General features: G+C 37.0%; 1 protein-coding gene across 2 annotated transcripts in view; it reads left to right on the forward strand.

The window, feature by feature from the left end:
* The window catches only part of RB1CC1 (RB1 inducible coiled-coil 1), a gene marked incomplete at its 5' end in the record, with an annotated part of 57,689 nt that overhangs the window by 19,946 nt on the left and 11,229 nt on the right, over positions 1-26,514 (forward strand). For both annotated transcript variants that reach the window (XM_084279910.1, XM_084279911.1), the window contains 9 exons: positions 6,806-6,990; positions 9,278-9,464; positions 9,543-9,624; positions 10,519-10,580; positions 11,608-11,711; positions 14,071-14,197; positions 19,271-21,186; positions 25,246-25,405; positions 26,400-26,508. In XM_084279910.1, coding sequence (XP_084136036.1) covers positions 6,806-6,990; positions 9,278-9,464; positions 9,543-9,624; positions 10,519-10,580; positions 11,608-11,711; positions 14,071-14,197; positions 19,271-21,186; positions 25,246-25,405; positions 26,400-26,508 — 2,932 coding nt within the window. The remainder of the gene's footprint in view (positions 1-6,805; positions 6,991-9,277; positions 9,465-9,542; positions 9,625-10,518; positions 10,581-11,607; positions 11,712-14,070; positions 14,198-19,270; positions 21,187-25,245; positions 25,406-26,399; positions 26,509-26,514) is intronic.

Below are 26,514 nucleotides of genomic sequence, written 5' to 3' on the forward strand. Positions count from 1 at the left end.
GCACACACATGCAGATATCATTCCCTTAGTCTACAGGCCATCCCTCTAAAATGTATATTGAGTTCATTGAATCCATGCTTTGGGCTCCATCTGTCATAACAGTCTCTCAGGGCAGGAGTGATGTATGCTGTTGGATTGTTGCATGCTACCTCCCAGACATCGCAGGTTGATTTTATTTTTTTTTAATTTCTCTCCCCCTCCCCACCCCTGCCCCCTCCTCCTGCCCTAAAGTTTGTGGGTGCCAGTTCCTGAGGTCCGTTCTAGTCCCATCATCATGGCAGTTACGCTTCATTAATTTGTGTGATTTTTCATTGGCGCAACATGCAAGAATTGTAGCACTGACACAAATATACAGTAGCGGGGCTATTTGGCAGTTAATGTCATGTGTTTTCTACTTTATTGATTATACTGACTATTTTCACCCAAAATCAAATCCCCTTGAGGTACACATCGGACTTCCCCATCCTTCTGCATTACCCACCAAGTGCAGCCAGGTCCTTGAGCAAAACCAATCCTGAACATGGGTTTGCCTTTGCCTGAAGTAGAGATATTCCAAACTGTCTTCCCCAACATTTTCTTTATGCACTACTGAGACACTATCTCCTTCTACAGTGTGTGGAAATTTTCACTGGGCAGGGCCAGCTCAATTGGTAGATCCCCTAGAGTTAACTAACCATGGCCTTTGCTATAATGTGTATCCTAATATTGGAAGGTACATGGCTCTCAGTGTAGACTTTAGTAGTCCATTCTATCTTTCAGTTTTCCCAGAGGCTCATACATGATAAGGAATGTGATATACCCACTCAATGCCATGCCCTTTGGCCCAGATGTCTTTGAGTGTGTTTCAGAAATGAGTCTCCTCTGACTCAATTCTTTCTGGGGTGCTGTGTTGCCATAGGACTTGCTTTTTGAGGCCCAGGATTGTGTTCTGGGCAGTGGCATGGGGCATGGGTTGTGTTTCCAGATAACTAGTGGTTGCCTCCACCATTGTAAGCATGTAACGTTTGCCATGGTGAGTTTGTGGGAGTGTGTAATCAATCTGCCAGGCCTCCCCATACTTACATTTCAGCCACTGTCCTCTATATCAAAGAGGCTTTAACCATTTGGCTTGTTTAATTGCAGCACATCTTGCATTCATGGATGATCTGTGAGATAGCATCCATGGTCAAATTCACCCCCTCTATCATGAGCCCATTTATAGGTTGCATCTCTTCCTTGATGACCTGAGGTGTCATGGGCCTGTTGGGTTAGGAATAATTCACCCTTATGTTGCCAGTCTAGATCTACCTGAGCCACTTTAATCCTAGCAGCCTTATCCATCTGATAGTTGTTTTGATTTTCCTCCTCTATGGCTTGACTTTTAGGTACATGGGTGTCTACATGATGTACTTCTACAACAAGCTTCTCTAGCCAGGCAGCAATATCTTCCCCTAAGTCAGCAGCCCAGATGGGTTTGCCTCTACGCTGCCAGTTACTCTGTTCCCATTGCTGCAACCACCCCCACAAGGCATTTGCAGCCTTATCCATCTGATAGTTGTTTTGATTTTCCTCCTCTATGGCTTGACTTTTAGGTACATGGGTGTCTACATGATGTACTTCTACAACAAGCTTCTCTAGCCAGGCAGCAATATCTTCCCCTAAGTCAGCAGCCCAGATGGGTTTGCCTCTACGCTGCCAGTTACTCTGTTCCCATTGCTGCAACCACCCCCACAAGGCATTTGCCACCATCCCTGAGTCAGTATAGAGGTAGAGGATGGCACACTTCTGTCTTTCAGCAATGTCTAGGGCTGAAACCAGATAGGTTTACCAACAGGTTGTGCTGTATTAGTGTAACACATTAATGTAGAAAGCTGCTAATAAAAATAGGATCTCAGGAAAATGTCTAATGGCTATAAACACCATAGATATTTATTTTAAAGCTTATTTGAAAACTGGTATTTTTAATTGGAATTTTGAGTTTAAGGAAAATAACTGGCTTAAATATCATCTTAGGAACTGCCCATAATTATCTCTGTCAAATCTGTCTAAATTCTACATGGTTGTACAGCTGCATTAAAGGCCCACAAATTTTTGGTGATGATAGATGGTTAGAGACTGCCAGTAGTTTACAGTTGCTTGTATGTTAGAGATGAGGATGCTGTGAACTGGTTGATCTTTGTGAAATTGTCCAGTCTGTCATTAAACAGAAGGTAGAAATGGGGAAAATGATGCATGAAACTGACATCGTGTCAAAGTTGCATGTCCTGAACACTACCTGTCACACCAACTGTTTTGTTGTTTTGGTCTTAATATTTTGTCATCTTCTGACCTTCAACTAGTTCCAGAGTCAAACAAATAAAACCAGACAGTTGAACCATTCCACTGCATCTTTATCCTTTCTTTTAGAAGTGTTATTTCACTCATGTGCCACTCCAGTTAGGTTTTCTTGTTCTGAGGGGGCAGGTTTTGTTTTTCTGAGCTGAAAAGGGGAATTATAATCCTGCTGCATTATATTGTTCAGGAGTTAGAAAAATTAGGGAACTTCAGGTTTGAGTTGTGGAAGGGTTTTCTGTTGCGGTCTACAAAAAACAGCTAGAACTGCAGTTGGAGAGTAGGTTAAATTTAGTTCTGAAGAGAAATACTGAGCCCTTGGTAACTTGTCACTCAAGGATAAAGGACCAGTGAAGATGCAATGTGTCTACTGGTTGATCACAAGGTTATATGAGGAGAGAGAGCAGTGTGCTTGCACTAGACAGTGAAGTGATTAGAAATTTGATTAAATATATTTTACATTCCAAGTAGTCTAGCTTTTATTTTTAAATACATTAGAGTGCCATATCAAAGCTTCTGTATTAAATACAACTTCTGTGATGAGCTTCAGTTAACCTTATATCTAAGGCTGTACTTTAATGCCTTGTTTGCAACTGGAAGTATGTTAAAATCTGTGCATGGCCATTATTTGATACTCAGGTTTTCACCATTACATCAGAGTTGGGACCATAAAGGAAGCGTGAGTTTCTTATATACCAGTGTGCAATCAGAGCTCGTTAGTAGGAGTAAGTGAACAATGCTGACACCTTATCTTGGGATAGTTAGATTTTCTCCTTTGGAGGAGGAAAGAACTGGGCTGATAATCACACAAGACCCGGGCTTCCTGCTCCATCTTCTGGCTGGTACGTAAGGGTGGGTGCTACCGGTACTTCTGGCAGTGTAATTTAAAAGTGGAGCCTGTCTTCAGATGACTTCAGTGAGCCAGTTTAGAAGTAAGCTTCTGCTAAATCTCAGTCTTGCAGTGTTTATATTGTAGGCCAGTGCTAAACCCAAGGGAATTCAGCATAATGGAAAAGCTACTCTTTCATCCCTATGCTTGATTGCCCAAGAATGGATGTGGTGGTGTTAGCCATGTGCTCCCTGTTACTTGAATGAAGAGCCTACCTCAAGTTTAACAATCCCACTTTTGAATGAGATGCCCGAAAGTAATTTGGAAAGGTACTTTGGCACCTTCTTTTCCTGCCACTGTAAATTTACAGTTTGTACCTTGTAACTTGTACCTTGTTAGGCTTGTAACTTTCAGATCTTCATATTTGTGTTTGCTTTTTGTAAATTGCCTATTGTTATAGGGGTTTTTAAAAAGTCAGAATGTTACAGTGTGTCTGGCTTTTTCATTCTGTGAAGGCTTTTCAAGCTTCAATTAATTAAATATTTGTGGTTAAACAAGTGATTAAGTAATCTACCAGATGCTTTTAGTCCTTAATATTATATTTAAGCCTTACAGAAGCATTTTAGTAACAGTCTTAGCAGTTGTTTGGATACTGTTGGAAAACAATTAGATGCTTCTAAGATATTAGGGCTGTGTTGTGTTACTCCCTCAAATTATCTAAGAATGATGAAGAGGGTTTAATTTATCTTTAAAAATACAGAACCATGGAATGATTTGGGTTCGAAGAGACCTCAAAGATCATCTAGTTCCAACCCCTCGCTATGAACAGGGGTTGGCTGTTCACTAGACCAGGGTGCCCAAAGCCCCATCCAGCCTTAAACGCTGCTAGGGAGGGGGCAGCCACAGCTTCTCTGGGCAGCCTGTGCCAGGGCCTCACCACCCTCGCAGGTAAAATTTTCTTCCTAATGTCTAATCTAAACCTACCCTTCTTCAGTTTAAGGCCATTACCCCTGGTGCTATCACTACATGTTCTCCAGATTTTGTTTGACCTTTTTTTTCTTTTAATTCCTCTAAAGGTAGTATAGCTTTTCAAATGTTACATCCAAATGCATTTCTATCAATTAGGTTGATAGAATTGTTACTCCTCTAACAGCTCTGTTTAAACATAGACAAAAATAAGGGTTTGCAGGTGACCACTTTGTTTTCTTCCTGTTTCTTGGTAAATAAAATTAAACCCTAGGTTTACAGTGATTTGGGGTCTTCTTGCCTGCGTATTATATCACTGATTGCAGTCCTTTCCTGTTGGTTGATGGAACTTCAGACTAAAAAGCCTTAAATATTCTTTATTGTTACTTCTTTAAATTGGAAATAGTCATTGGGAGAAATGACTAAGCATTATCATACCTGTCTTTCAGCACCTTTATTAGTTTGTTTGTGATGCTGGTGTCATGAATTCTGTCACCCGAGGGCTAGAAAGGCAAGATCTTGGATATGTCCAAATTTATTGGATTATCCCCAGATTTTTTTGTCTGTTTACTGCAGTTTTTCTTAGTTGGCCTTTTTCTAGCATGCTGATTTGCATACTAGGGTAATTTAAGTTTTATCTTAAAGATGGGTCCACAGATTAAGAAATAGCAGCAAATAGTAAAATTTATGAATAGCCTTTTGGAAATAAGAGTAAAGCTGGAAGGATTTTTGTGTCTTACTGCATCCAGTTTTGTGTCATTTCAGGCTTCATGCCATGTGATTCATTTAGAAAGCTTACTGAGCTGCTATTTAAAAGCAATTATTTTCTTGAGTTCTATATTCCTTTTAGAAAGTTGTGTAGTGTCTGATTGCCCTGATGTTTATAAACATCCATTAATTACATATATGAAAAAAGTCTTGGCTAGTTTAAATCTGTATGTTCTTATGCCTGTACTGCTTTTGATTTTGGTGCTTGGCAATTCCCTAAAGATTATCACAGTTTGTTTCTTCAATGTCTTGGTCTTCCTTGGTGAAATAACCTGAGTATTTTTTAATGGGACTGATCTCTTGTTTATCATCTCAATTTAACCCCAGCTGCCAACTAGGCATCTCATAAGTCTCTTGCTTGCTCCTCCCCAGTGGGTTGGGGGAGAGAGTGAAAAAAAGACATTTTAATAGGTGAAGTAAAAGCAGCACATACACAAGCAGAGCAAACCAAGGAATTAATTTGCCAGGTGTTCAGCCATCCCCAGGAAAGCAGGGAGCTGTCACATTTAACAATTACTTAGGGAGACAAATGCCATCACTCCAAACACACCCACTCACACGCCCCCGCTTCCTTCTCCCCAGGCTTTATAAGATGATCATGACATCATATGGTATGGAATATCCCTTTGGATATCCAGTTGGGGTCAACTGTCCCATCTGTGTCCTCTCCCAGCTTCTTGTACAGCCCAAATCTACTCACTGTTGGGGTGGTATGAGAAGCAGAGAAGCACTGATCAGCAGAAACAAGAACATCCCTGGGTTATCAACTCTGTTTTCAGCACAAATCCAAAACATGGCTCCATGCTGGCTATTGTGAAGAAAGTTAACTACCCCAGACAAACCAGCACACAGTTCTTCCCACCTTTTCTGGTTTCCATTTGCTTGGCTCAGATAATACATACAGTTAAAATGTTTCCAGCTTGCTTGTGTTTCCCAGCAGGTCCTTTCTCATTCAGTACATGGTTGACTCTTCCAAGTACTCCTTTCCATCTTCAGAGTGCATCTCTTTCATTACACTTAATATACTTTTTTCCTTACTTTGATTTCTGTGCTGTTCTTACTAGGATAGAGCTATTTCTGGAGGGCTTTAGAAATGTGTTTTATAAGATCTTATTACAAGATTGCTTTACATTCAGTATCAAATCAGCCATGACAGCGGTTTCACTTTTCAGCAGTTCTGTATAACTTTCTATTGTTTATTTATTGTCCTCATCCACCTCAGCTTTGGAAAGAAACACTTAAAACTATTATCTAGTTTAGAATACTTTAAGAAAACAAAGGTTTAATACACAAGTTTGTGGAACTGTAAACATCCGTTTAAGACCTGTTTATCTAAGGCAGTCCATCTTCCCTGTTTCCTTCCTCAGCCTTTTAGAAATTGTCTGTTACCATCTACAATACATTATTTTTTTTTTTTTTGCCATGCCCATCTCTTATGTGCAAATAAGATGTATGGGTTCTATCTTGGCTCTTGAAGAATTAGTGTCATGTATGAATTTATTTACAAAAAAAGAGCTATAGTCTTTAGCCTACCGTAGTACTGAAAATGCTCGAAGTTGATGTGAAGTCTTGCATATACCAGAAGTTAACAAGCTGGTGGTTTGCAGAAATTAGAATGAAGGCTGATCCCTTCCATACTAGTAGGTACTTTTCTGTTGCGTTAACTTCAGTGATTTTTCACTGGTGTTGGCTAGTTGTGTAAAGCTCTTGAGTTGTGTTGGTGACTCTTTGGAAGAGAAATGGCAGATGAGATTGATTTAGATGGGATTATACAATGAAAAGAAAGCAACTTTGACGCTTCTCTATGTAGCACTGCTACACTCCTAACTGGTTACAGTAAGTTTATTGAAATGCTTCCACTCTTACAGAGAAGATGGATCCCTTTGTTTGATTTGTCACAAAACCTGTGTAACATGTGTTTCCTTCCTCTAGGGATTTTTGGCTAATCAGAAGAGAGCTGAAAACTTGAAAGATCCTTCTGTACTGCCTGATTTATGTTTAAGTCATGCAAATCAGCTGATGATTATGTTAACTAATCACAGAAAACTGTTAGATATTAAACAAAAATGTACCACTGCCAAACAGGAGCTTGCAAATAATCTACAAGTGAGACTGAAGTAAGTTACAACTTTCAACTTCCTATTGCTTCCACTTGCATCAGGACTGCTTAAAACATGTGTCATCTTTGGTAATGCGTAAAGTTTTTCTTAATAGGAGAGAAAATAAAAGTTGGATCACTTCAGTTCATATATGAAGCTATTTGTAAGTGTGAAACAAGTATTATTTTAAGAAAAACTTTTAGTAGAATTTAAATGGTCTTCATATCAATAAAACAATATCTAAGAACCTACAATTCCCTCTCCTCATCAACCTCAGAAGTTTTCAGTATCTTATCTAAAATGACTGGCAATTATATTGTGAAACACTCTTCGTTAGCATGTGATCACATCAAAGCAGAAGAAAAACATGCCAATAGTTTTATTTCCTTGTAGTTCATAAGAAATAATTATATCTAGATACAACCAGTAAAAATGTCATTTTCATATAAGCATTGTTACTATTCAGCATGGAAGGCAGTAAGTTTTTTACACTGCTACAGTTTAATTACTAAGCCTTAGATACTTGTCTGATGTATCTGACAAAAAACAGTTTAATTTTTGGAAGAAAATATTTGTTTATGCTAGCAGAAATACTTAGGTGACATTTTTACCTGGTTAGACTTTAACACTGGATATTCATCAAGTAGATTTATTGTATTCTTTCCTTGAAGAGATTTCAGTTTGTAGAGATGAAGCAGATGCAAGGTGGAGGAAGTAGTAGAACAGAATCAGTAGTGCACTATGGACAAAGATCTTCTTTTGCTTTTTAAAAGACAAACAAACAAACAAACCTGCTAGGTAAAGTGTGAATTTGTCTTTGCCTATGCATCTTTTCTTAGCACACCATTCTTCACTGCAGCAGGTATTAAGGAATAGTAAGTAGGACATAGGTTCACGTTCGCATCTTATATATTAAAATATTTGTGTTGTATATGTGTAATCCTTAAGTTGTTAGAAGAAAAGACTTGCATCCCTTTGAAAGGAACAAGCTAATGGAGTGTGAAGAGTGAATGTAAAGAGGATAGTTTTGAAGAGAAGAACAAAGCATAGGAAGAAAACCCAACCAACAGCCACAGACCCAAAACCACCACACACCAACAAAACAAACATACAAAAAGCCCCACTGTACAGTGGGTCAGGCTGAAGACCTTTTCTGGCTTGTCTTCAGTAGCAGTTAGTAGCAAATGGCCACAATGGGAACCCAATAATGAGGAAAGAGCATGACTGTATATAATTTGAAGAGAATATTCTTGTCTGATCTAGAAGCAGCTCTTCTTTGTTTATAGTGTGTGGGGGGATTTGTTGTGACATAAGCCAACTTCTTTTTGACTCCACGAATTCCAGGATTGTGTTTTTATTTTTGCAAGTTCCACAAATTAGCTATATGTTATAAACTGTGCTTCTTTTTGTGTTTTGAACTGGCCACTTACTGGCTTTGTATACTGCCTTTATTTTGTTTCCTACTATGCACTACTCTGAGAAAGTGAACAGTGCCTGTCTTTTAGTTTCTCTGTTAGTATAAGTTTCTGTTTGCTTAATGTTTACTGTTTGTATTTGTTCTTACGTTTTTACTTTTGTCAATTTTTTTTCTTATTTGTGGGATATACCTCAACCTTATGCCGTCTCTGATAGCAAAGTAGCTGTAATGTTTTACATCAATCATAGTGGTTGATTACCTTTTCAGTAGTTATCCTATGATTTAGCTATGTTAGTGGGTGTGCTTGAAATTAATATATTAATTTTATCAATAAGAGAATTGACGATGTGTGTGGTTACAAGGTGCAGGTAATTTTGTTTACATGTGCATTTGTAGTGCATGAGTAGATGGTGTGAACTTCCCCAACAGTGTTTTGAGCTTATTTCTTTGATAATATCCCTATCCTTAAGATCTCTTGCTAATGCTTTTCAAAAAGTAACTTAAAGATTTATAATCAGAAAGTAATCTCTATGTTCTAGCTTTTTTAAATTGTTCTGGAGAAAGTTACAGTACCATAGTTGCTAAAGTTATGTATGTATGACCTGCCAAAACCAATACCCTAACTTAAATGGTGATAAGTATTCTTTTTTTTTTTTTTTTGAACGCTGATATGTATATCTTACTGTGAGAAATTAATGGGGAACTACAAGGTGACTACTGAATTCTGAATTCGGGGATACTGCCAAATAGTTCGTTGTTGTCCCGTGCAAAATGATGTCATTGTTTAGTTCATCCAGACACGTTGCTAATCTTAGTGAAATTTAAATGCAGAAAAGATGACTAAGTTGTTATCTTCTAAAATGTCTAAAGTGTAACCTACTTTTGTAGGTGGTGTTGTTTTGTAATGCTTCATGCTGACCAAGATGGAGAGAAACTACAAGCATTACTTCGTCTTGTAACAGAGCTCCTAGAAAGGGTCAAGGTTGTAGAAGCTCTCAGTACTGTTCCTCAAATGTACTGTCTAGCTGTTGTTGAGGTTGTGAGGAGAAAAATGTTCATAAAACACTACAGGGAGGTAAGTAAGTAAAACTGAGACCAGGCTTTTGTGTCTACTTATAAATTAACAACTAATTATATATTTTCGCTTCCACAGTGGGCAGGTGCTTTAATAAAAGATGGGAAACACCTATATGAAGCTGAAAAGGCAAAAAGGGAATCTTTTGGTAAACTGTTCAGTAAGTACTTTCTCTTCTGTGAACTAAGAGTTGTGGTTACTTATGACTCTGCCTTCACAGTTAAAATAGTAATACTAAGGTATCTTTAAATACCTGTATATTTTTTTATTTTACTTATATAGGAAATACATGAAAAGTTCCAAATAGTCCTATTATGATTAAAATCTTTTTCTGTTAATCAAATAATTGAACTGCTTCATACCAATTATTCAAAGTACTGTGAAAGTTCCAATTAGTTTAATGTTTGTAAAAGGTAAAGTTTTTAGTTGTTAAATTCAAATTCAGCCTCTCGTTTTGAATGTGCTTTGCAAATTCTTTTAATTAACACTTTAAAACCCATTATTGAATATTAGGATTTTGCTACAATTTCCTCTGTACTTCGCGGGGGGGGGGGGGGGGTGTACCCAAGGCAAAAAACCTCACAAAAAAACCCTCACAAAACCAAGAATGACAAGACCTAGGTCTAAAGAGCTTGACCAGAAGTTCAGAAGTTTTAAGAAGAAAAAGTTAAAAAGTTCGTGGTAAAAAATAAAATTCTGCAAAGTCTGCAATTTATGTTCTGAATTAACTGCTAAAATAAGAAAATTAAGAAAAAAGTTATCAAAATTTTGGAAAGGTAATTGTAAAGATTACAAGGGCAGTTTGAAAAAGGAGTTGAGGCTTTTGCAGGTGTGAGCATTAAGCAAAAAAAGCCTCAATGAAACAAGAAGTTCTGCTTGGGTGGTGGGTGTTGTGTGAAGGTCTGTGCTCTATGTTTATGTTGTCAAGAAATGATGTAGTTAATGCTTTAAAGAATGAATTCAGCTGTTAAAACTGTAGCAGCTTAATTGTCTTCTCTAGAGGTTTTCTAAGTTACTTTTCTTTCTTTTAAATAACTGTTTTTTCTTTGCTCAGGGAAGTCTTTTCTAAGGAATCGCTTGTTTAGAGGACTTGATTCCTGGCCTCCATCCTTTTGTGTATGTATTCAATATTCTGGTTTTACTACATTTTTTTTATAAACAGTATTCTCATAAATTAGAAACCAAACCTTAATTCATTCTAGCTATAAGCCTGTCATGTTGCTCTGACACAGACAAGAAAGCAGCAGTTAGTGTTTGCTATTTCAAGTGGCCAGGTATTAACATTGGTTCACAACTTGCAGTGTGAGGGAGAGGAAATGTTGACTCAATACTCCTTTTTAACAAGGAGTCTGTAGTATTGAACAAAACATTGCTATTAATGATAAGAAAAGAAGAGGGATAATTTGATCATCTAATTCTCTCTTCTGAATAATAAAGCCATAAAATTAATTGGATGGCAAAAGCAAGTAAAAGGTTTTTATGTTTTTCTGTAATGACTGGATGAGTGGAAAAGCATTTTTGTCTCTTCGTTGGCTGATAACATGAAAGGGTGAAAAAGTGTAGCTGTAATTGAGCATTGCCTGTTAACCAAGCTGTATGAAATAAGTTAATTCAAGTAAGGTAACTCTCCCTTATTCATCATGTTCATGTCTCACGTTGCCTTGTTTAACCTCTGCAGTTGCTCCTTTGTAGCTTTTTGCTTAAGGATACTTCGAAAAATAGGAATGCTACTCATTTCAGGGTTTTCAATACTGAACTGAATTGCTGTATGTTTTACAGCACAATCAGTGAACATTCACTGTTGTCATCTCTTATCCCTTAAACATTAGGAATGTGCTAAAGTTATGAAACTTGTCGCTATAGAGTAAGTTGGACTAAATCATCATTGTAGGCCCCTTCCAACCATGAGACTATTCTGCTACTATTGGAGACACTGTGGATAGTTATGACTATAAACATAAATAAGTTTGGGTGTTTTTAGGGGTATGGGGTTGTTCAAAGAAAGTATGAAGTCTTTGGAGAGAGAGATACCAGTTTAACACCATCTTTTCTGTGTTACTGATGAAGGTATTTTTAATCCTTCCTTAGTTATCTTGATATTATTTACCTTAACAATGTGTAAACTGATTTCTTCTTAATACAGACACGAAAACCTCGCAGATTTGACAGTGAACTTCCAGATATCTCATTGAGTGACTTGCAGTTTTTGCAGTCTTTTTGTCCTTCAGAAGTACAGCCATTACTCAGGTAAAGCACTTTTTAAAAAACTTTGTATGCTATGGAAGTAGCTTCCCCCTTATCTTTTTCCCAGTTCATTTTTTTCCCAAGGAACAGGCAAGAACGCTTTTTTAATTAGTGGTCTTCACTGCCTTAATGCAGTGTTATCTATATGCTTCACTAGCTCAAGCTTGGGTGCTTTGAACATGTACCCTGTATTGAGATGTAGAGAATGTTAGATGTACCTCTGAACTGCCCCATAACTATAAACAAACAAACAAAAAAAGTCAGATTTACACTGAAATTAACTTTGTTTTCTCAGATCACAATTAGATTTTTTTTTTTCACTCTTTAAGTGATATTCTGGAGGAAATAAAACAAGTTTCTTCAGCTCAGCATGAGATCCTAGAGATTTCCTATTCTCAATCATTGTTTTTTCTCAAAGTGCTGCTGCTGTCTATGGAAATCCATCATTTTGAGCAGAGGCTCTAGTTCCGTGTTTCTTAACTCCCAACAATGAGGCAGACATACAAGTGTAGACAGGAAAGCTACTGTTTTGTCTCAAAGGGAACTTAACGTGTTTAGTTTCTTACCTAGAACTGGAGATTTTTTTTCTGGAAGGGTTGACTGTAAGTTGTCATAGCCATACATCTTAAACCTGTAGCAATCTGATAGAGAAATGTCAATCAAAATAATGGGCAGGAAACAGGCAGTAGCAAATTCTCATCAAGGTTCTGTCTAGGGAGAGACCTGTCTCTCAGTATAGCTGCCTGAATCAGTCTTAGTCTCCTAGAAGAGATCTGTAATTAGAGATAAGTGTAGGTGCCTTTTTCTTTTTTTTTCTTTTTTTTTTTTTTTTTTTTGTAGCCCCATGGTCACAGTCCCACAAAGGATGGGAAGTAAATCTTACAGGAGGATTCACTGCTGTCACCTGTCAGATTCACAAACAGTATCAGCCTGTTACTGGCACACAGTGGAGGAGCTGAATTCACTATTTTTTTCACCTCTATTTTGTACTGTCATTCCTTTTGATTCAGAATTCCTGGCCATCGTTAGGTATTTCTGCTTGAACTAGCAATAAATATAATGAGCTGACTCTGCTTGACGGTTCTAGATCATGATACAGCTGATGTACACTTTGAATTTCTCTTGTTATGCTTTTGGTGATTCTGTAGGGTAAAAATGCTAGCTGTAGTTTCATATTGCTGATGTCTGCCTGATTTTTGGGTCTGTGAGAATTTTACAACTTTCCTGGGAAGTCTGGACCGAATTCAGGAAGAATTTTGCCTTGCCATTGCCAGAAAACCAATCACTAACCAAGCTGGTGTAGTTGGTCTGAATTGTAGTGACATAGCTTTCCACTTGATGGCAACAGAGGTGGGATTATGTTACGTTCCTCCTGGTTTCTGGGCTAGGGATGCCTTTGATGGAAATACTGCTGATAGTGGTGCAACTGGAGTGGGCAGAGCTGTCACACGCCTTGGTAGACACTGAGCTTCAGAAGCAGCTTTGGATCAGTGCTTTCTTTAGCATTTTCGATTAACATTTAAAAAGCAAGTGATAAAGAAACAGCCCCATCACAATGTTCTTTCTGTCCTCACCGAACTCCTGAGCTGCATAATGAAAATCATGCTTCTATTTACTTTAAATACTTCAGTCTTCTTTCATGTCTGAGCAATTACTGAAATCTTAATTGTACAAAAATACGCTAAAAATAGCACTTGCCCTATATATTGCATAGCAAATGCAGAATATATTGGAATATAATCTATTTATATTATATTGGTAGCCTAAATGAGCTCCTGCTTCGATTTCAATGGAGCTATTCCTGGACAAATTAAAAATTCTGGATATATGAACTCTCGAGAAAAATTAAATGTTGCTTTTCCAGAAACTTAGAAAACTTATTTTGTGACACTTGCAATGTGATCATGGCACTTTAATCAGCCTTTTAATTTAGGTTGCCTATTATTAAAATAAAACAGTAGAGAATTAAAAGTGGCTTCAAAGAAAGAGCTGGGTTGGAGACAATCCAACTGGAGAGAAGAACAGTCATTTGCAAACATAAGTGCTTCAATTGCAGATCTAATCACTGTGTTGTTTCTGTTACTCTTGGTTTAACTCTAGGTATTACTGGTAATATTTGTTTCTCAGAAGGCAAGACTCTGACACATTACTACCCCATCACTGTATATCATTATCTACTGCTTAAAAGCTCTCAAGTTCTTACCTTAAATAGCATGTGGGTTTTAGATTTTCCCTGTGAAATAAACAAAATGAGGAAAGCACAGACCTTATACAGAGGGAAGCTTACTTTGGTTGAGTTAATATATTTGAGCATTAGGCTAACACTCTAGAAGAAAAATTGTAAAACTCTACTGTTTTTCAGGGTTCCCTTACTTTGTGACTTTGAACCTCTTCACCAGCATGTACGTGCTCTACATAACCTGGTAAAGGCAGCACAGAGTTTGGATGAAATGTCACAAACCATTACAGACCTGCTGAATGAACAAAAGGTATTTTTATTTTTCTTTACCAAGAAAAGGGAATATTTTATTTAAGAGTAGAATAAATTAATAATATTGCTTTTTATAAATCATTCTAGAAAGAAATTTTATTTTTCCAGATATAAAGATTCGTTGGTCTTGTAACTGCAAAAATAGTTTCCTTTCTAATCACATAGTAATAAATATTCTGAGAATTTTGAGCTCTGAGTAAAGTGGGTCTATCTAGAGAATAGCGACTAGATATTGAATATCATATCAACATTTAACATGATTATGTTGCGCAGAAATTGTAGAAGTTTCTGTTAATAGTTCTGGTTTATGCCATTTTCTCAAGCTTTGTGTGCAGGATATGTGCATTTTGCCTCTGTTGCTTTAGTTTGTATTTAATGAAGTTGTAACTTCACTAGAGGGTTTGGGTTTTTTTTGCATTGCTTCTTCAGTCCCTTTGGCACAAGCAGTTAAGGAGAATTTAGAGCCCTGGTTAGTTGTCCCCATTAGCCTGAATATTGATGTGTCACTTAGTCCTTTGTTGTAGCCCTGTTTTGGGGCGAAGGGAAGAAATCTATGCAGTTCATTTCTTTGAGTGTAGAAGGGACAGATGGCAAAAAGATCTCTTCCTAGTTTCAGTCTGCATGTCAAGCAGATCTTTCCCCTAGCGACTCTGTTAAGCAGCAGTCAAACTTCTCTTGGTTGCTTCTGTGCATTCAGCCTCTAACTTTCATAATACACCAAACAGGTTCCTTTTAGCTTCAGACTGTAGCCTGTCCCAGTGAAACTCCAGGTGAATTTAGCAATGCTTAAAATTTTACTTGCAGCTGGCTGCCTGAAATTTGATTTCTGTATTAGTTTTGCTATAGAAAAAAGGTGTCATTTTTGTGGAACTCCATGTTATCTATGGTGTGTTTGTATCCACTCTGCTGAATAGAAGTATCTGCCAAGGTTTCTGGACATATTTGATTTTGAATTCCTGCTTATATGAGGTAACATGAAGTCCTGTATTCCTGTTATTCTGGGACTTGAACAACAGATTTACTGGAATTCTTTCATATATGTAAAATGAGATCTGGGCTGCTTTTTGTTCTGCAATACAGAAAACGTGCATCAGTTAATTCTTAGCTCTCTATGTAGATTGCTTTTATATGAACAGCTGTTAAGAACAGGACTGTTAGGGCCTCACCACAGAATGGCTAGGAGTGGTGTAAATTTTCTGAAATCAGAGTTTTCTGAACATGCTCTTCCAGCAGACTGTGCTCTGAAGCACAGAACTCCGCCCCCAACTGCAGCATCCTGAAATTTCTCTCATGAGAAATCAGGATAGTGACAGGTGTTGTAATGAATTATTTTTTCACTCAGGCTTGTGTTGTGCTTTAGCCCCAGCTGGCAGCTGAGCACCACGCGGCTGCTTGCTCATTCTTCCCCCCCGCCCCCACCTTTCCCTTTGGTGGGATGGGGAGGAGAATTGGAAGAAAAAGGTAAAACTCATGCCTGGGGTAAGGAGGGTTTACTGCGACAGCAAAGGAAGTAGTAAATATTAATATTTAGGATACAATTTGCCCACTGTCCAGAATCTGATGCCTAGTCAGTCTCTGAGCAGTGACTTCTCTCTGGTCAGCTTCTACTCTTAAGTACTTAGCATGATGTCCTGTGGTGTGGAATATCCCTTTGACTAGTTTGGGTTAGCTGTGCTCTGTATGTACAGGCTTGTAATGACAGTAGTGTGTGAAATGATGGGAGTAAGTTTTAATTCAAAATATATTTAATAGCAGTAAAAAAGTAAACTAGAAGCGTGTCTTGTTTTAGGTCTGTATGGTTTGCCCTTTTTGGCTCAGACGTGCTTATCTGAGAAATTTTATTCAGTATCTGGCTCCACAAAAAAGGTGTTTGCCAGATTGGGACAAGTTGTTCTTTCCACTCTTCCCTTTTGCAGTGCTTTGACCAGTTTGAATTCTTGACTGACTCAGAAATGTCAAGTGTTTAGACAGATTTGGATAATTGTCTCTTTCCTTAGACTAAATTGCATTGCACAGAGTGGACCATTCATGATGTCACTTTAAAAGTGCCCATCAGTATGTGTAATTTCAGTGATTCATTTGAACTCTCTTTTTGGAATTGAAGCAAATAGATCTGTCAGATTAATATTTTTTTCTTTCTCAGCAACGGTGCTCTTGTTTTTACTTGATGAAAGATACTGTGTTCTACTCTGTGGTGCTATTTTCTGCAGATGATCTAGAAGTATTTTTTTTTTAATTATGCTAGTTTTACCTGTGGGTTTTTTGCATAGAATTACTGCAGTAATTTAAAATGTTCTTCTCTTATCCTTAGTATTGATAGGAGAAAGATGGATAAACATTTAGTAATAGTCCTGAAGATGCCTTCAGCTTCATGCACCTACACATTCTGTTGGTGAACTGTGAGATACCGCCCCAGTGCACTGCAGAGTTGGTGATGGCTGTGCAGGCATTGAGTGTTGCCCATGGAACAGAATGCTGCTCTTGCAGTCTCTCAGGGAGGCACTTTTGACACCAACCTCACATTCTATACAAGTGGCAGCAGAAGCCTTTTCATTTAAGTTGTACTGGGATCATTTCCCTGGCTTGTTGGTAGTGCAGTAGTTTGGCTCTGTCTGGATCAAGTGGGAATTCATCGTACTGCATCAACCACCACACCTTTTGATAGGTGCTTTAGGTAGAGGAGAAAAGCTGTTGCTGCAGACGAGCAAAGAGTGAGTCAGAGAGGAGATCCCATACCTTACTGGGGATGTTCATAGCATATCTTTTTAAGTGTCTACTCTTATTATTTCAGCTTTGATATTCATAGAACGTTAATGATGATTTGCTTCTCTGATAGCCAGTATCCTTTTATTTTTTTAGTATTACTTCAGAGTAAATAACACTGTTGCTGATTTTTGTTTAATTTGTTTCTACTTTGATATGTTTTCCTTTTTAAAAGCTTTCTGCTTATTCTTTGTAATGTAATGGTCTGACACCAAAGATATTGCTGCGCCCTCTCATTTCCATACATACTGACAAAGTTTGAGCAGATCAGTGATTGGGTTAAAGATGTCCAGGAGAAAGTTAAGGTGCCTGTAGGAGTCAGGTAAGATGATTATGCAATCCTTTGGTGTTGAAAGTTTCTCTTCTAAGAGAAGTTGGCTTTTCAAGTGAGAATATGAATCTACAATTTGTTCAAGGTGAAATTCAAACACTGTAATCCTTCCAAGAATTGCCCGATTCCCTGACTGTTTATCACATAATTAATCCAGCAACACCCAAGTACTTAAAAAATTAACTCAGCTTCTCTCCTTTTTTTTTCATTTGCTCTTGACTCCTCCTTTGTTATCACAGGACTCATTGTATGACACATTCATTGTTGCTTGTGGATTGTGAAGAGACTAGATGGCAGGCATCAGCTTCTCAGGAAAATAGACAACAATAAGCAAAGTCTTCCTATAATTTCAGCCACTCAAATGTGAGGTTTAACTCTTCACTAGGCAGTAAGCAGGTACTTTAATGAAGAGACTTGTCTCACAGCAGCCAATGCAAAGGCATGGAATTTGTTATAGCCCTGGGTCATGAGGAAGCTAAGCTCAGTAGAATATTACTCCACACAGTGACAGTTGTGGGGTTTTTGATTTGGTTTTTTTTTTCCTTTTCATGCAATATCCTTACTCTTCACCTTCTAGCATGATTCTACAGAGGTACCAGAAGTAGATATCTCTTGTCCTTTGCATGTGTAACACACCAAAGATAAAATCTGTAACAAAAGTGTAACCTTATAAATACATCATACTTAAACTGAATTTGTCACATACAGAAAGCTTGTGAGTTACAGACCACAGGCTGTTTGCATGGTCTCTAAGGCTGTGCTGAGGGGTTTTCGTTTGTTTTTTTTTCCAAAGCACTTCAAGATGTTGCTTTACTGAATTTCAGGTGCATAGAAATAAGTGCATGTAACAACTATTATAGCTATGATAAACTTCAGCTGAATTAACTTAAAATATGCATTCCGTGGCAGTATTAAAAAGCATAATGTCTTTAAAATAGCAAAGATTGATTTTCAAACACTGTACCTGAATTTCCACTATGCAGCAGAGTATTTACTGGATCTTGAGATCTTGCTGTATAATTCATATAGTAATGAACAAGAACTGATAAAGATGAGATTTAAACATGTTATTTAATGAAAATTTATTTGAAAACTGACTTAAAGGTAAGTTTTTAGTTTTTTAATAATCAAAAGCATTGACCAAAATTATGTGGGAACAGTTCTGGAAAGATACATTTTTCTTAATCTTTGCATTGGATTACAAGGTGCTGTTACTGGATGATTGATTATAGGTGATTATTCAAACCATTAGCTCTTCTCATTAGTATTGAAAGGATCTGATGCTCCAGAATCAGGTTTGGTGATACCCAAGGTCTAGAGGCAAAATGACAAAAATTGGGAGCAATGGAGGCAACATGGGGTCAGGGGGAGGAAATCCCTTCAGGCTCTGGTGTTTCTTGAATTCTGAAAAGTCAGAATGTTGCTTTAAATTATTCTGTAAGCTGCTACTACTATAGTCTCACAAGTAGAACAGATCTCGTGCATGATGTTAGTAGGTGACAGTTTAGTGACAGTAAAGCTTCTTGTAAACTTTCTTTGCTTATTATATTAATCGTGACTGGAGTATACTGATTTTTAATAGCAGTGTAAGCAACAGTAAAATAATTTAGTAACTAAATGATTAGATGAACTGAAATCAATAGGCTGTTAGAAAGCAAAGCCTATTTCTGATTGGTTACTTCCATTTTTTTATCAACCACACATGTTTCAAATACAATTATACATGATCTATATAAGAAGACTTTTGGATACAGTTACATGATTTACATAAGACTTGAATAAATGAACATGTATTAATATTTATGCATTTATAAATGGTGTTTTTTTGAAACTTGCTGGAAAACCTCTCTGAATTTCTGCAAATTTAACTTATATTTTAGTCATATTTTTGGACTGCTACAGAATATACGGCTGACTTTTCAAGTTCTCTTTTTGCCAGGTAATTTAAGTGATTGTTTCATATTTTATAACTTGTAGGCCTCCAATAGTCAAGCATCGCCACAATCTGCTACCACACCAAGGATGGAAAGTACAACAGGAACTGCAATTGCTACCTCTTCAAGAACTCCTCCATCGCTCAGTCTTCAGGGTCCCCTGTGTCCTCCTGTGTGTCCCCCAGCTCCATTAGAAGAATTGTCTCCAGACAGCATCGATGCTCATACGTTTGACTTTGAAACTATTGCCCACTCGAACTTGGAGCAAGCTCTTAAGCAAGGGTCATTGGACTTGGATTCACTAGCAGAAAGTCCAGAATCTGACTTTATGTCAGCAGTAAATGAATTTGTAATAGAAGAAAATCCAGCATCTCCTAATGTAATAAGTGATCCACAGAGTCCAGAAATGATGGTGGAATCTCTTTATTCTTCAGTTATCAATGCAATAGACAGCAGACGTATGCAAGACAAAAGTTCTTGTGTAAAGGACGTTTCAGTAGAAAATGCATCTCTCAACGTTTGCATGGAAAAGTGTAGGGTTATTGCCCAAGACTCAAAGGTACATTTAAGGGGTATAAAAGAAGATCTTTGCCACTTTAGAACACTTGTACATAGAGAACAGTGTGACTTTTCTAATTCTTTAAAATGCATTTCGCTAGAAATAATAAATACTATTGAAAAGGTAAAACTTTTACTTGAAAAAACACTAAAAGATAAACATCAAAAAGAATTACAGTCTTTGAAAAGTGAATATGAGACTAAAATTAATAAATTATTGGAGGATGGTGAAGAAAATAAAAAGAAGATTAAGAAGTTAAAAGGTGACTTACTAGGTCTCGAGGAAGTTCTGCAGAATAAGAATGATGAATTTGCAATGGTGAAAAATGAGAAAGAAGCCGTAGTTTGCCTTCAGAATGAAAAAGACCAGAAATTACTTGAATTGGAATGCCAAATGGAGACACAAAATTGTGAAATTAAAGAACTGAGACAGTCTCGTGAGGTAGTACTTGAAGACTTGAAAAAACTTCATGTTGAAAACAATGAAAAACTACAGCTCTTGAGGGCAGAACTTGAGAGTTTAGAGCAAAGCCATTTAAAAGAACTGGAAAGCAACCTACAAGCCAGGCATTTACAGGAATTTGAGAAGGTGCTAGCTGAGCACAAGGACTGTTTAGATAAATTAAAAAAAGAGAACCAGCATAGACTTGAACAAATGCAGGAATCTCATGCGGCAGTTGTGCAAGAGAAACAACAACAAGTAGAAGAGCTGCAACTGAAGGTTTCAGATCTGTCTGATTTGAGGTGTAAATTGGAAGTTGAACTTGCCCTGAAAGAGGCAGAAACTGATGAAATGAAGCTTCTTTTGGAAGAAAGCAAAAACCAGCAACAAGAGACCTTAAAATCTCAAATTGATAAGGAAACAGAAAGCTTAAAAAAGGAGATAGAGAAATTAAACAATAAAATACAGATTAACAGTGATGAATATCTAGTGGGCTTATCGGAACTAAGGACTCTGTTGACAATTGAGAAAGATCAGTGCATTTCTGAGCTAGTAAACAGATACGAAGAAGAATCAAATTTGCTTAGAACTGAACTAAATAAAGTAACACTTCTTCATCAAAAAACTTCTGAGGCAGAAAAAAGACTTTCAGGGCAAATAACGGAACTACAGAGTAAGTTAGAGTTGGAAGTGAGTGCCCTAGAAAAGGAAAAAACAGAAAAATTGTGTCTCTGTGAGCAGCAAGAAAAATATGAATCTATTATCCATAAGCTTAAAGAAGAGAAAGAACTGTTAGTGTCTAACCAAGAACAAGACAGACAGTTGCTCATTCAGAAGCTCACTTGTGAAAAAGAGGATGCAGTACAAACTGCTTGTAAAGAGTTTGAATTGCAGAGGGAAGCTGCTGAAAAAGGGCTTTTGGAAAAAATACAACAACTTGAGATGCAAGTAAACCGGAGGTACTGTAAGAATTGTTACTGTGTTTTCCTAGCATTTTAAAGTAATTAATACAGTGTATTCATGATGCAGTATGCAGTAAGTACAAATACATGGGTATTTTAATAGAGTTTATCTGGGTTGGTTTCTATACTCAAGTTTCAAGTTGCTGCCATTTTATAGTTAGTGATACTCGTGTGTCTGTTAATCTCAAAGATTGTGAAATATCTTACATAATATTATTTCCAGGCAGCAGTGAAGGTTTTATATGTCAGTCTCGTAATGTTGCATTGAAGGAATGTTTCTACAGTAGCATGTTGCTTGCACTTCTGATTTTGATGATCTCAGCCCTTCTCCATTTGCTCTGACACCAGCGCTGTGTGACCTTGTAGTAACTAGCTTTTGGTCTGGTAACTTTCTTTGGCTAGCTATACACTCTTGTTGATGCTAATATTGGCATGAAAATGTGGGAATATATATGATCAACTAAGAACTGTCCTATGGCTACCTGGACTTACACTGATTTTTAGCTGCCGGTTATGTATTCCAGGGTCTTCAGTTTGAGGTTTATAATGAAACACACATTGGCAACATCATTTTAAAGACCACCTAACATAATTGTTTTTCATTGTTAATGTCTGCAGTGTTTTTCCATTTTAAAAAGAAAAAAAAAAGAAAAATATACTTTCCCTTGCCATAAATTCCTAGAATTATTTGTGACTTATCATTTCTTATCGACTTACTAGTTTGTAATGCCAGCAGCAGCATGGTGTTACGGAACAGAAATAGTGGGCTTTTTCTCACTGATTTGCTGCTTGGAAACAGTATTCTATTTTGAATTTTTAAATTGTCATTTATGTTCTTGTGTGAAGGAATGCAGCAGATAGCTTTCTTGTACAATAGCTAAATAGAGCGGGGTTTTTTAAGTATTGTGATATACCAAGTATGTGAAATGAGAAAAGACCAATAAAAGGGACAGAATGGGCATACAAGCCAGAAGACTACTGCAGAACATGAATGCAGACTTAAGTTAGCATTTATTGAATGTCAATTTAATATTAAAATAAGAAAAGGAGAGTGAAGGTTATGCAGAGAGGCAAGCACATGCACCCAGTTCACACAGTGCAAGGAACTTCTGAATATCCACTGTATTTGAATCACCCATGTCAGTCCCGTTACCTCAGGATTTTGATATATAAGCAGATTGGTCACTAAATGATGTTACATTGGTGTCTGTTTTGTATGTCAGTGAATGGAAAATATATCAAGAGAATGTTGCATTTTTTGAATTAAGATTGGAATGTAATGAAATTAAGAACTGCCCTTCTTAATTGAACAAAATATTCTCGTAATGAAATACAGTAAAATGAGGAGGGAAAAGGTAAACTATGTTCTCTTCCTTTTATATGTATTATAACACTGTAGGTGTTTTAAAATTGACTCGAGGAAATGATGTAGCTGTGTCATCAGACTTGTTAAAAATCTGCCATCTGTACTTAAATTTGAACAGTTCTGAGCACAGCTGTGTGTATACTTACACAAGCAGGATAGAAGAGATAGTATTGTATTTGGAAAAAAAAAAACCCCTGTCTGCTTTAGTGTAAAAAATGGTTTGTAGCTTGTTATGGGTTCTGTCAATTTAACTTTCAGTGTGACTTTAAAGTGTGTATTGCTTTCTAAGACTCCTTTTTATGCCTTTAATCTGTTGTTAGTTTTTTTCCTCCATGGGGCATATATGTTATGTGAATCTGTCCTCATATTTCAAAGTCACTGTCTAGCTGTTTGATTTTGGAGTTCCTAAACCCCCAGGCTATGTCAGCAATTTCAGGTTGATTTGCCATCCTCACTCCGTCTTTGTGTAGCAGCTAACTTGTAATGGTAGAAACCAACTTTTATTTGGCATGTGCCTAATATGCTTGTCAGATAAATGTCCTTTTCTGGAAGAGTAGTGTTACATTAGCCATCTAGAAGGCAGGGACAGAGAGATGAATTGTTAAATTTGACCCAAATGTGGCACTGGCATCAGGAATTTGGGGTCTGAACTTCCATGAACACCAGCAGATAAATGTTTGTGACCCGTGTGTTACCAACATATGAAAATTAATGTGTCTTCGTTATAATGTGCCTGAAATTCAAGTCATTGTGATTAGAAAGACAAGAAAACTGAAAGGTGTTTTTAACTCCTGTTTAATCCTTCTACTGTAGTATGCACTAACAAAGATAAACTGAAAAACACAGGTGCTGTAATGACTTTCATTGTTAAGCAGTTTGCTAATTAGTTAAAAGATTTATTACATTGTAAAGAACATTAAAAATTGGATAGGAATCTCGACTGCATTGTCCAGCCACTTCTATCTCACCGCCATCAGTAGTGAAGCTTCTCTCTAAGAGCATGCACTTTCTCTCACAGTTAGGCTTGATTCTGGGCTTTTTGAATGCTTAGATACAGCATAATAGTTTGTATCTTCAGTCTGTGTTCATGTGGTAGAGCAGTGGTAATGCAGTGTTCCTAAATACATCCTTTGTCATCTTAAGAGTACAGTGTTTATGTGCAGAAGTGCCCCAGTCTCTAAAGAAATGACATTTTGGTATCTTCAGAACACTAAAGAAAGGCACTGTCACTGGTGCCCTGGTTGTTGAGACCTTTGCAGATGAAATCTGCAACCCCATTACCTGATACAGTCATGAGGTTTTAGAAACTAGGAATATGTTGCCATCCTTTGGAGAAAAACAATATCCTTTACTTGGGTGTCATTGGCAAACAGCAGTCCAGGCAGACTACCCAAGAGGCAGATGACTCCTGCTTTGGTTTAGTGCAGCTGACAGCCGTGGGTTTAGGCTGCATTTAGATAACGTGGGATAATGAACTTGTGTTGCTTGTGAAGTAAGGTGCAGGCATACCTCCTTTTGACACTTCTCAAACTTATCCTGTGCTCTTTAACTTGGAGAGAGAATTGATGGCAAAACAGAGATAAGCAGGTATGTGCTGGATGGTATGGTGAAGCAAAACCGCTGTAGTGATGGCTGGAATTGATGATTTCTTTCATGGATGCCCGAACTCCCACCCAGTGTTCAGCTGTTAGAAGTACAGGTTCCCTGCCTCCTCTGCAGTGCAGTTTTCATTGATATGCTAAATCTTCCTGGTGTCTCTGAGGTTCTGTAGGACCCCAGTCTTAAAAGAGAATCTTTACATTATGAAGCAAGAAAAATGCTTGGAGCATTTTTAGCAGCAGAAGCTGTGCTTGTGGGTGTTAGTGTATTAGCACATGTTGTTTGGATTTCAGCACAGCCTACCTAACTAACTAACATCAGGAGACCATACTTCAAGGCTGCTCTGACTAGAGAAAACCATTGATGTTTATGTAGATGAAGACTTAGGTTTTGGGGGATTTAATTTATATTAGATGTGATTCTGGTAGAGAAGAATAGCAGAAACTTAAAATGAATACTTTTTAACAAAAGTTGTCTGTCCCAGTGTTCTGCAGTGGTGGTTCCTGATAAATCGAGCCCAACCACAGAAGAGGGTTGTTAATGCTTTGGGTTCAATGATGGAAAATGTTTCAAGAGCCATTTAACGTCTTTATCCTTCCTGTCTCAATAACTGTGATCATTATTACTGTTCTCCAGACTCTGTAGCCAAGAGTTTTGAGTTTCATATCTGGATTGCTTAGCATAAGGTATATTGCTGAATTGTATTAATTCTGTGAAAGCTCTGGAGGCTTTGCCTTTTCACACACTGAGAATTTCAGGAAGGTGATGTGCCATTGGTCCTCTCTTTACCACTTTCTACACCTTCTGCTACATTACAAAAATAAAGCAAAAAATCCCTCTCCCCAACCAGAATATTAAAATGGGAGCCAGTGTAGTTCTCTAAAAAAGAGAATGTCCCGGAGAAGATTGGTGAGATGCTCGTGATTTAAAAGTAGAATTAAAGTTTAGCAATGGCTTAATTGGAATAATAATTATTTATTCAACGTTTCAGAAAAACACCTCAAAAGAACTTCTGACTTGTGTTGCTTATTTCTTGTATTCTGGGACTCTGTATATGCTGCAGATTTAAAGCCTAAACATTTTCTTTTAAGTCCTCCCACTGAATCATCTGCTGAATCAAGCCTGGTTGCTGAACTTCAAGAGAAGCTTCAGGAAGAAAAAATTAAGTTCTTGGAACAACTTGAAGAACAGGAGAAAAGAAAAAATGAAGAAATGCAGAACATCAGAACATCACTTACTGCAGAACAGCAAGTAAATTTTTTTATTATTTTTTGTTCCTGTGACAGTTATGTGTTCTTTTGCTGTTTTGAAGTTATGGAGATTTGTTAGTGGGTTTTGATTTTGCTGTGTAACACTTAAGCATTCTAAATTTGCACTACAGTCTAAAGCCAGGATTTGATATGTCAACTGACTCCAATGCTAAAGCAATTAAAAAAAAAAACAACCAATAACAAACCAACTCCAAAACCTTAAATATTTGTGAACTGGGTGATTCAGATTCAGTTTTTGTTATTTTGTGACTTCTTTTGCTTAAGTTGTAAGCTAGCACTTAAAGTCCTTATCCATTGTTCTTTGAACTCTGGGAAGATACTGGTTAAGTATCACTTAACTTAACTTATTTTTAAATACTAATTAATTTAGAATGCTACTTAATGGCTTTTAAACTTTATCAGCCCAGGCAGGTGGTATTTGAGATTCAAAACAAATGTGTTTTACTTAATAAAGTCTGAAAAACTGTGTATTCCACGCAGAAGCAAAAGCGATATTGCACTCATTTATTAACGCCAAGGAATTAACTCACAGCTTCACATTTTTAATTCAGATTCAGGTATACTCTAGTTTAATGATATTTCATTTTTATGACATATAGCATATCTTGGTAAAGGGCAGCTTTGGCTCAATAACCATTTTAGTCCTTAAAGTAACTGATTTTAATATGAAACACGGAACTGTCGCACATTAACTGGAATATAAACCCCTATTTAAGAAAAAAAACCCTAATTCACTCACTGTTATTTTTAATTACATTCTTTATAATTATAATACATGTGTATGTTGGGCTTATAGGAACCAGAAGGATGAAAACTTCTTAAAAACTGTTAGAGAACCATTTTGTCTCCTCATCAGTGTAACGTGTAAACAAGTTTTAATTCCTTGTTTAAGTATAATTTAGGAAACTGAAATATGTTATATCTCTTTATCTTGTTATACAGTACGTTTCTTCAGTAATACTTTTTATTTTCAGACCAACTTTAACACTGTTCTGGCAAGAGAGAAAATGAAAAAAGAAAATATAATTAATGATCTTAGTGACAAATTGAAAATGTTAACACTACAGCAAGAAAAAGATAAGGGTAAGC

The sequence above is a fragment of the Gallinula chloropus genome (assembly GCF_964237585.1).
Source record: "Gallinula chloropus genome assembly, chromosome: 2".
NCBI lineage: Eukaryota > Metazoa > Chordata > Aves > Gruiformes > Rallidae > Gallinula > Gallinula chloropus.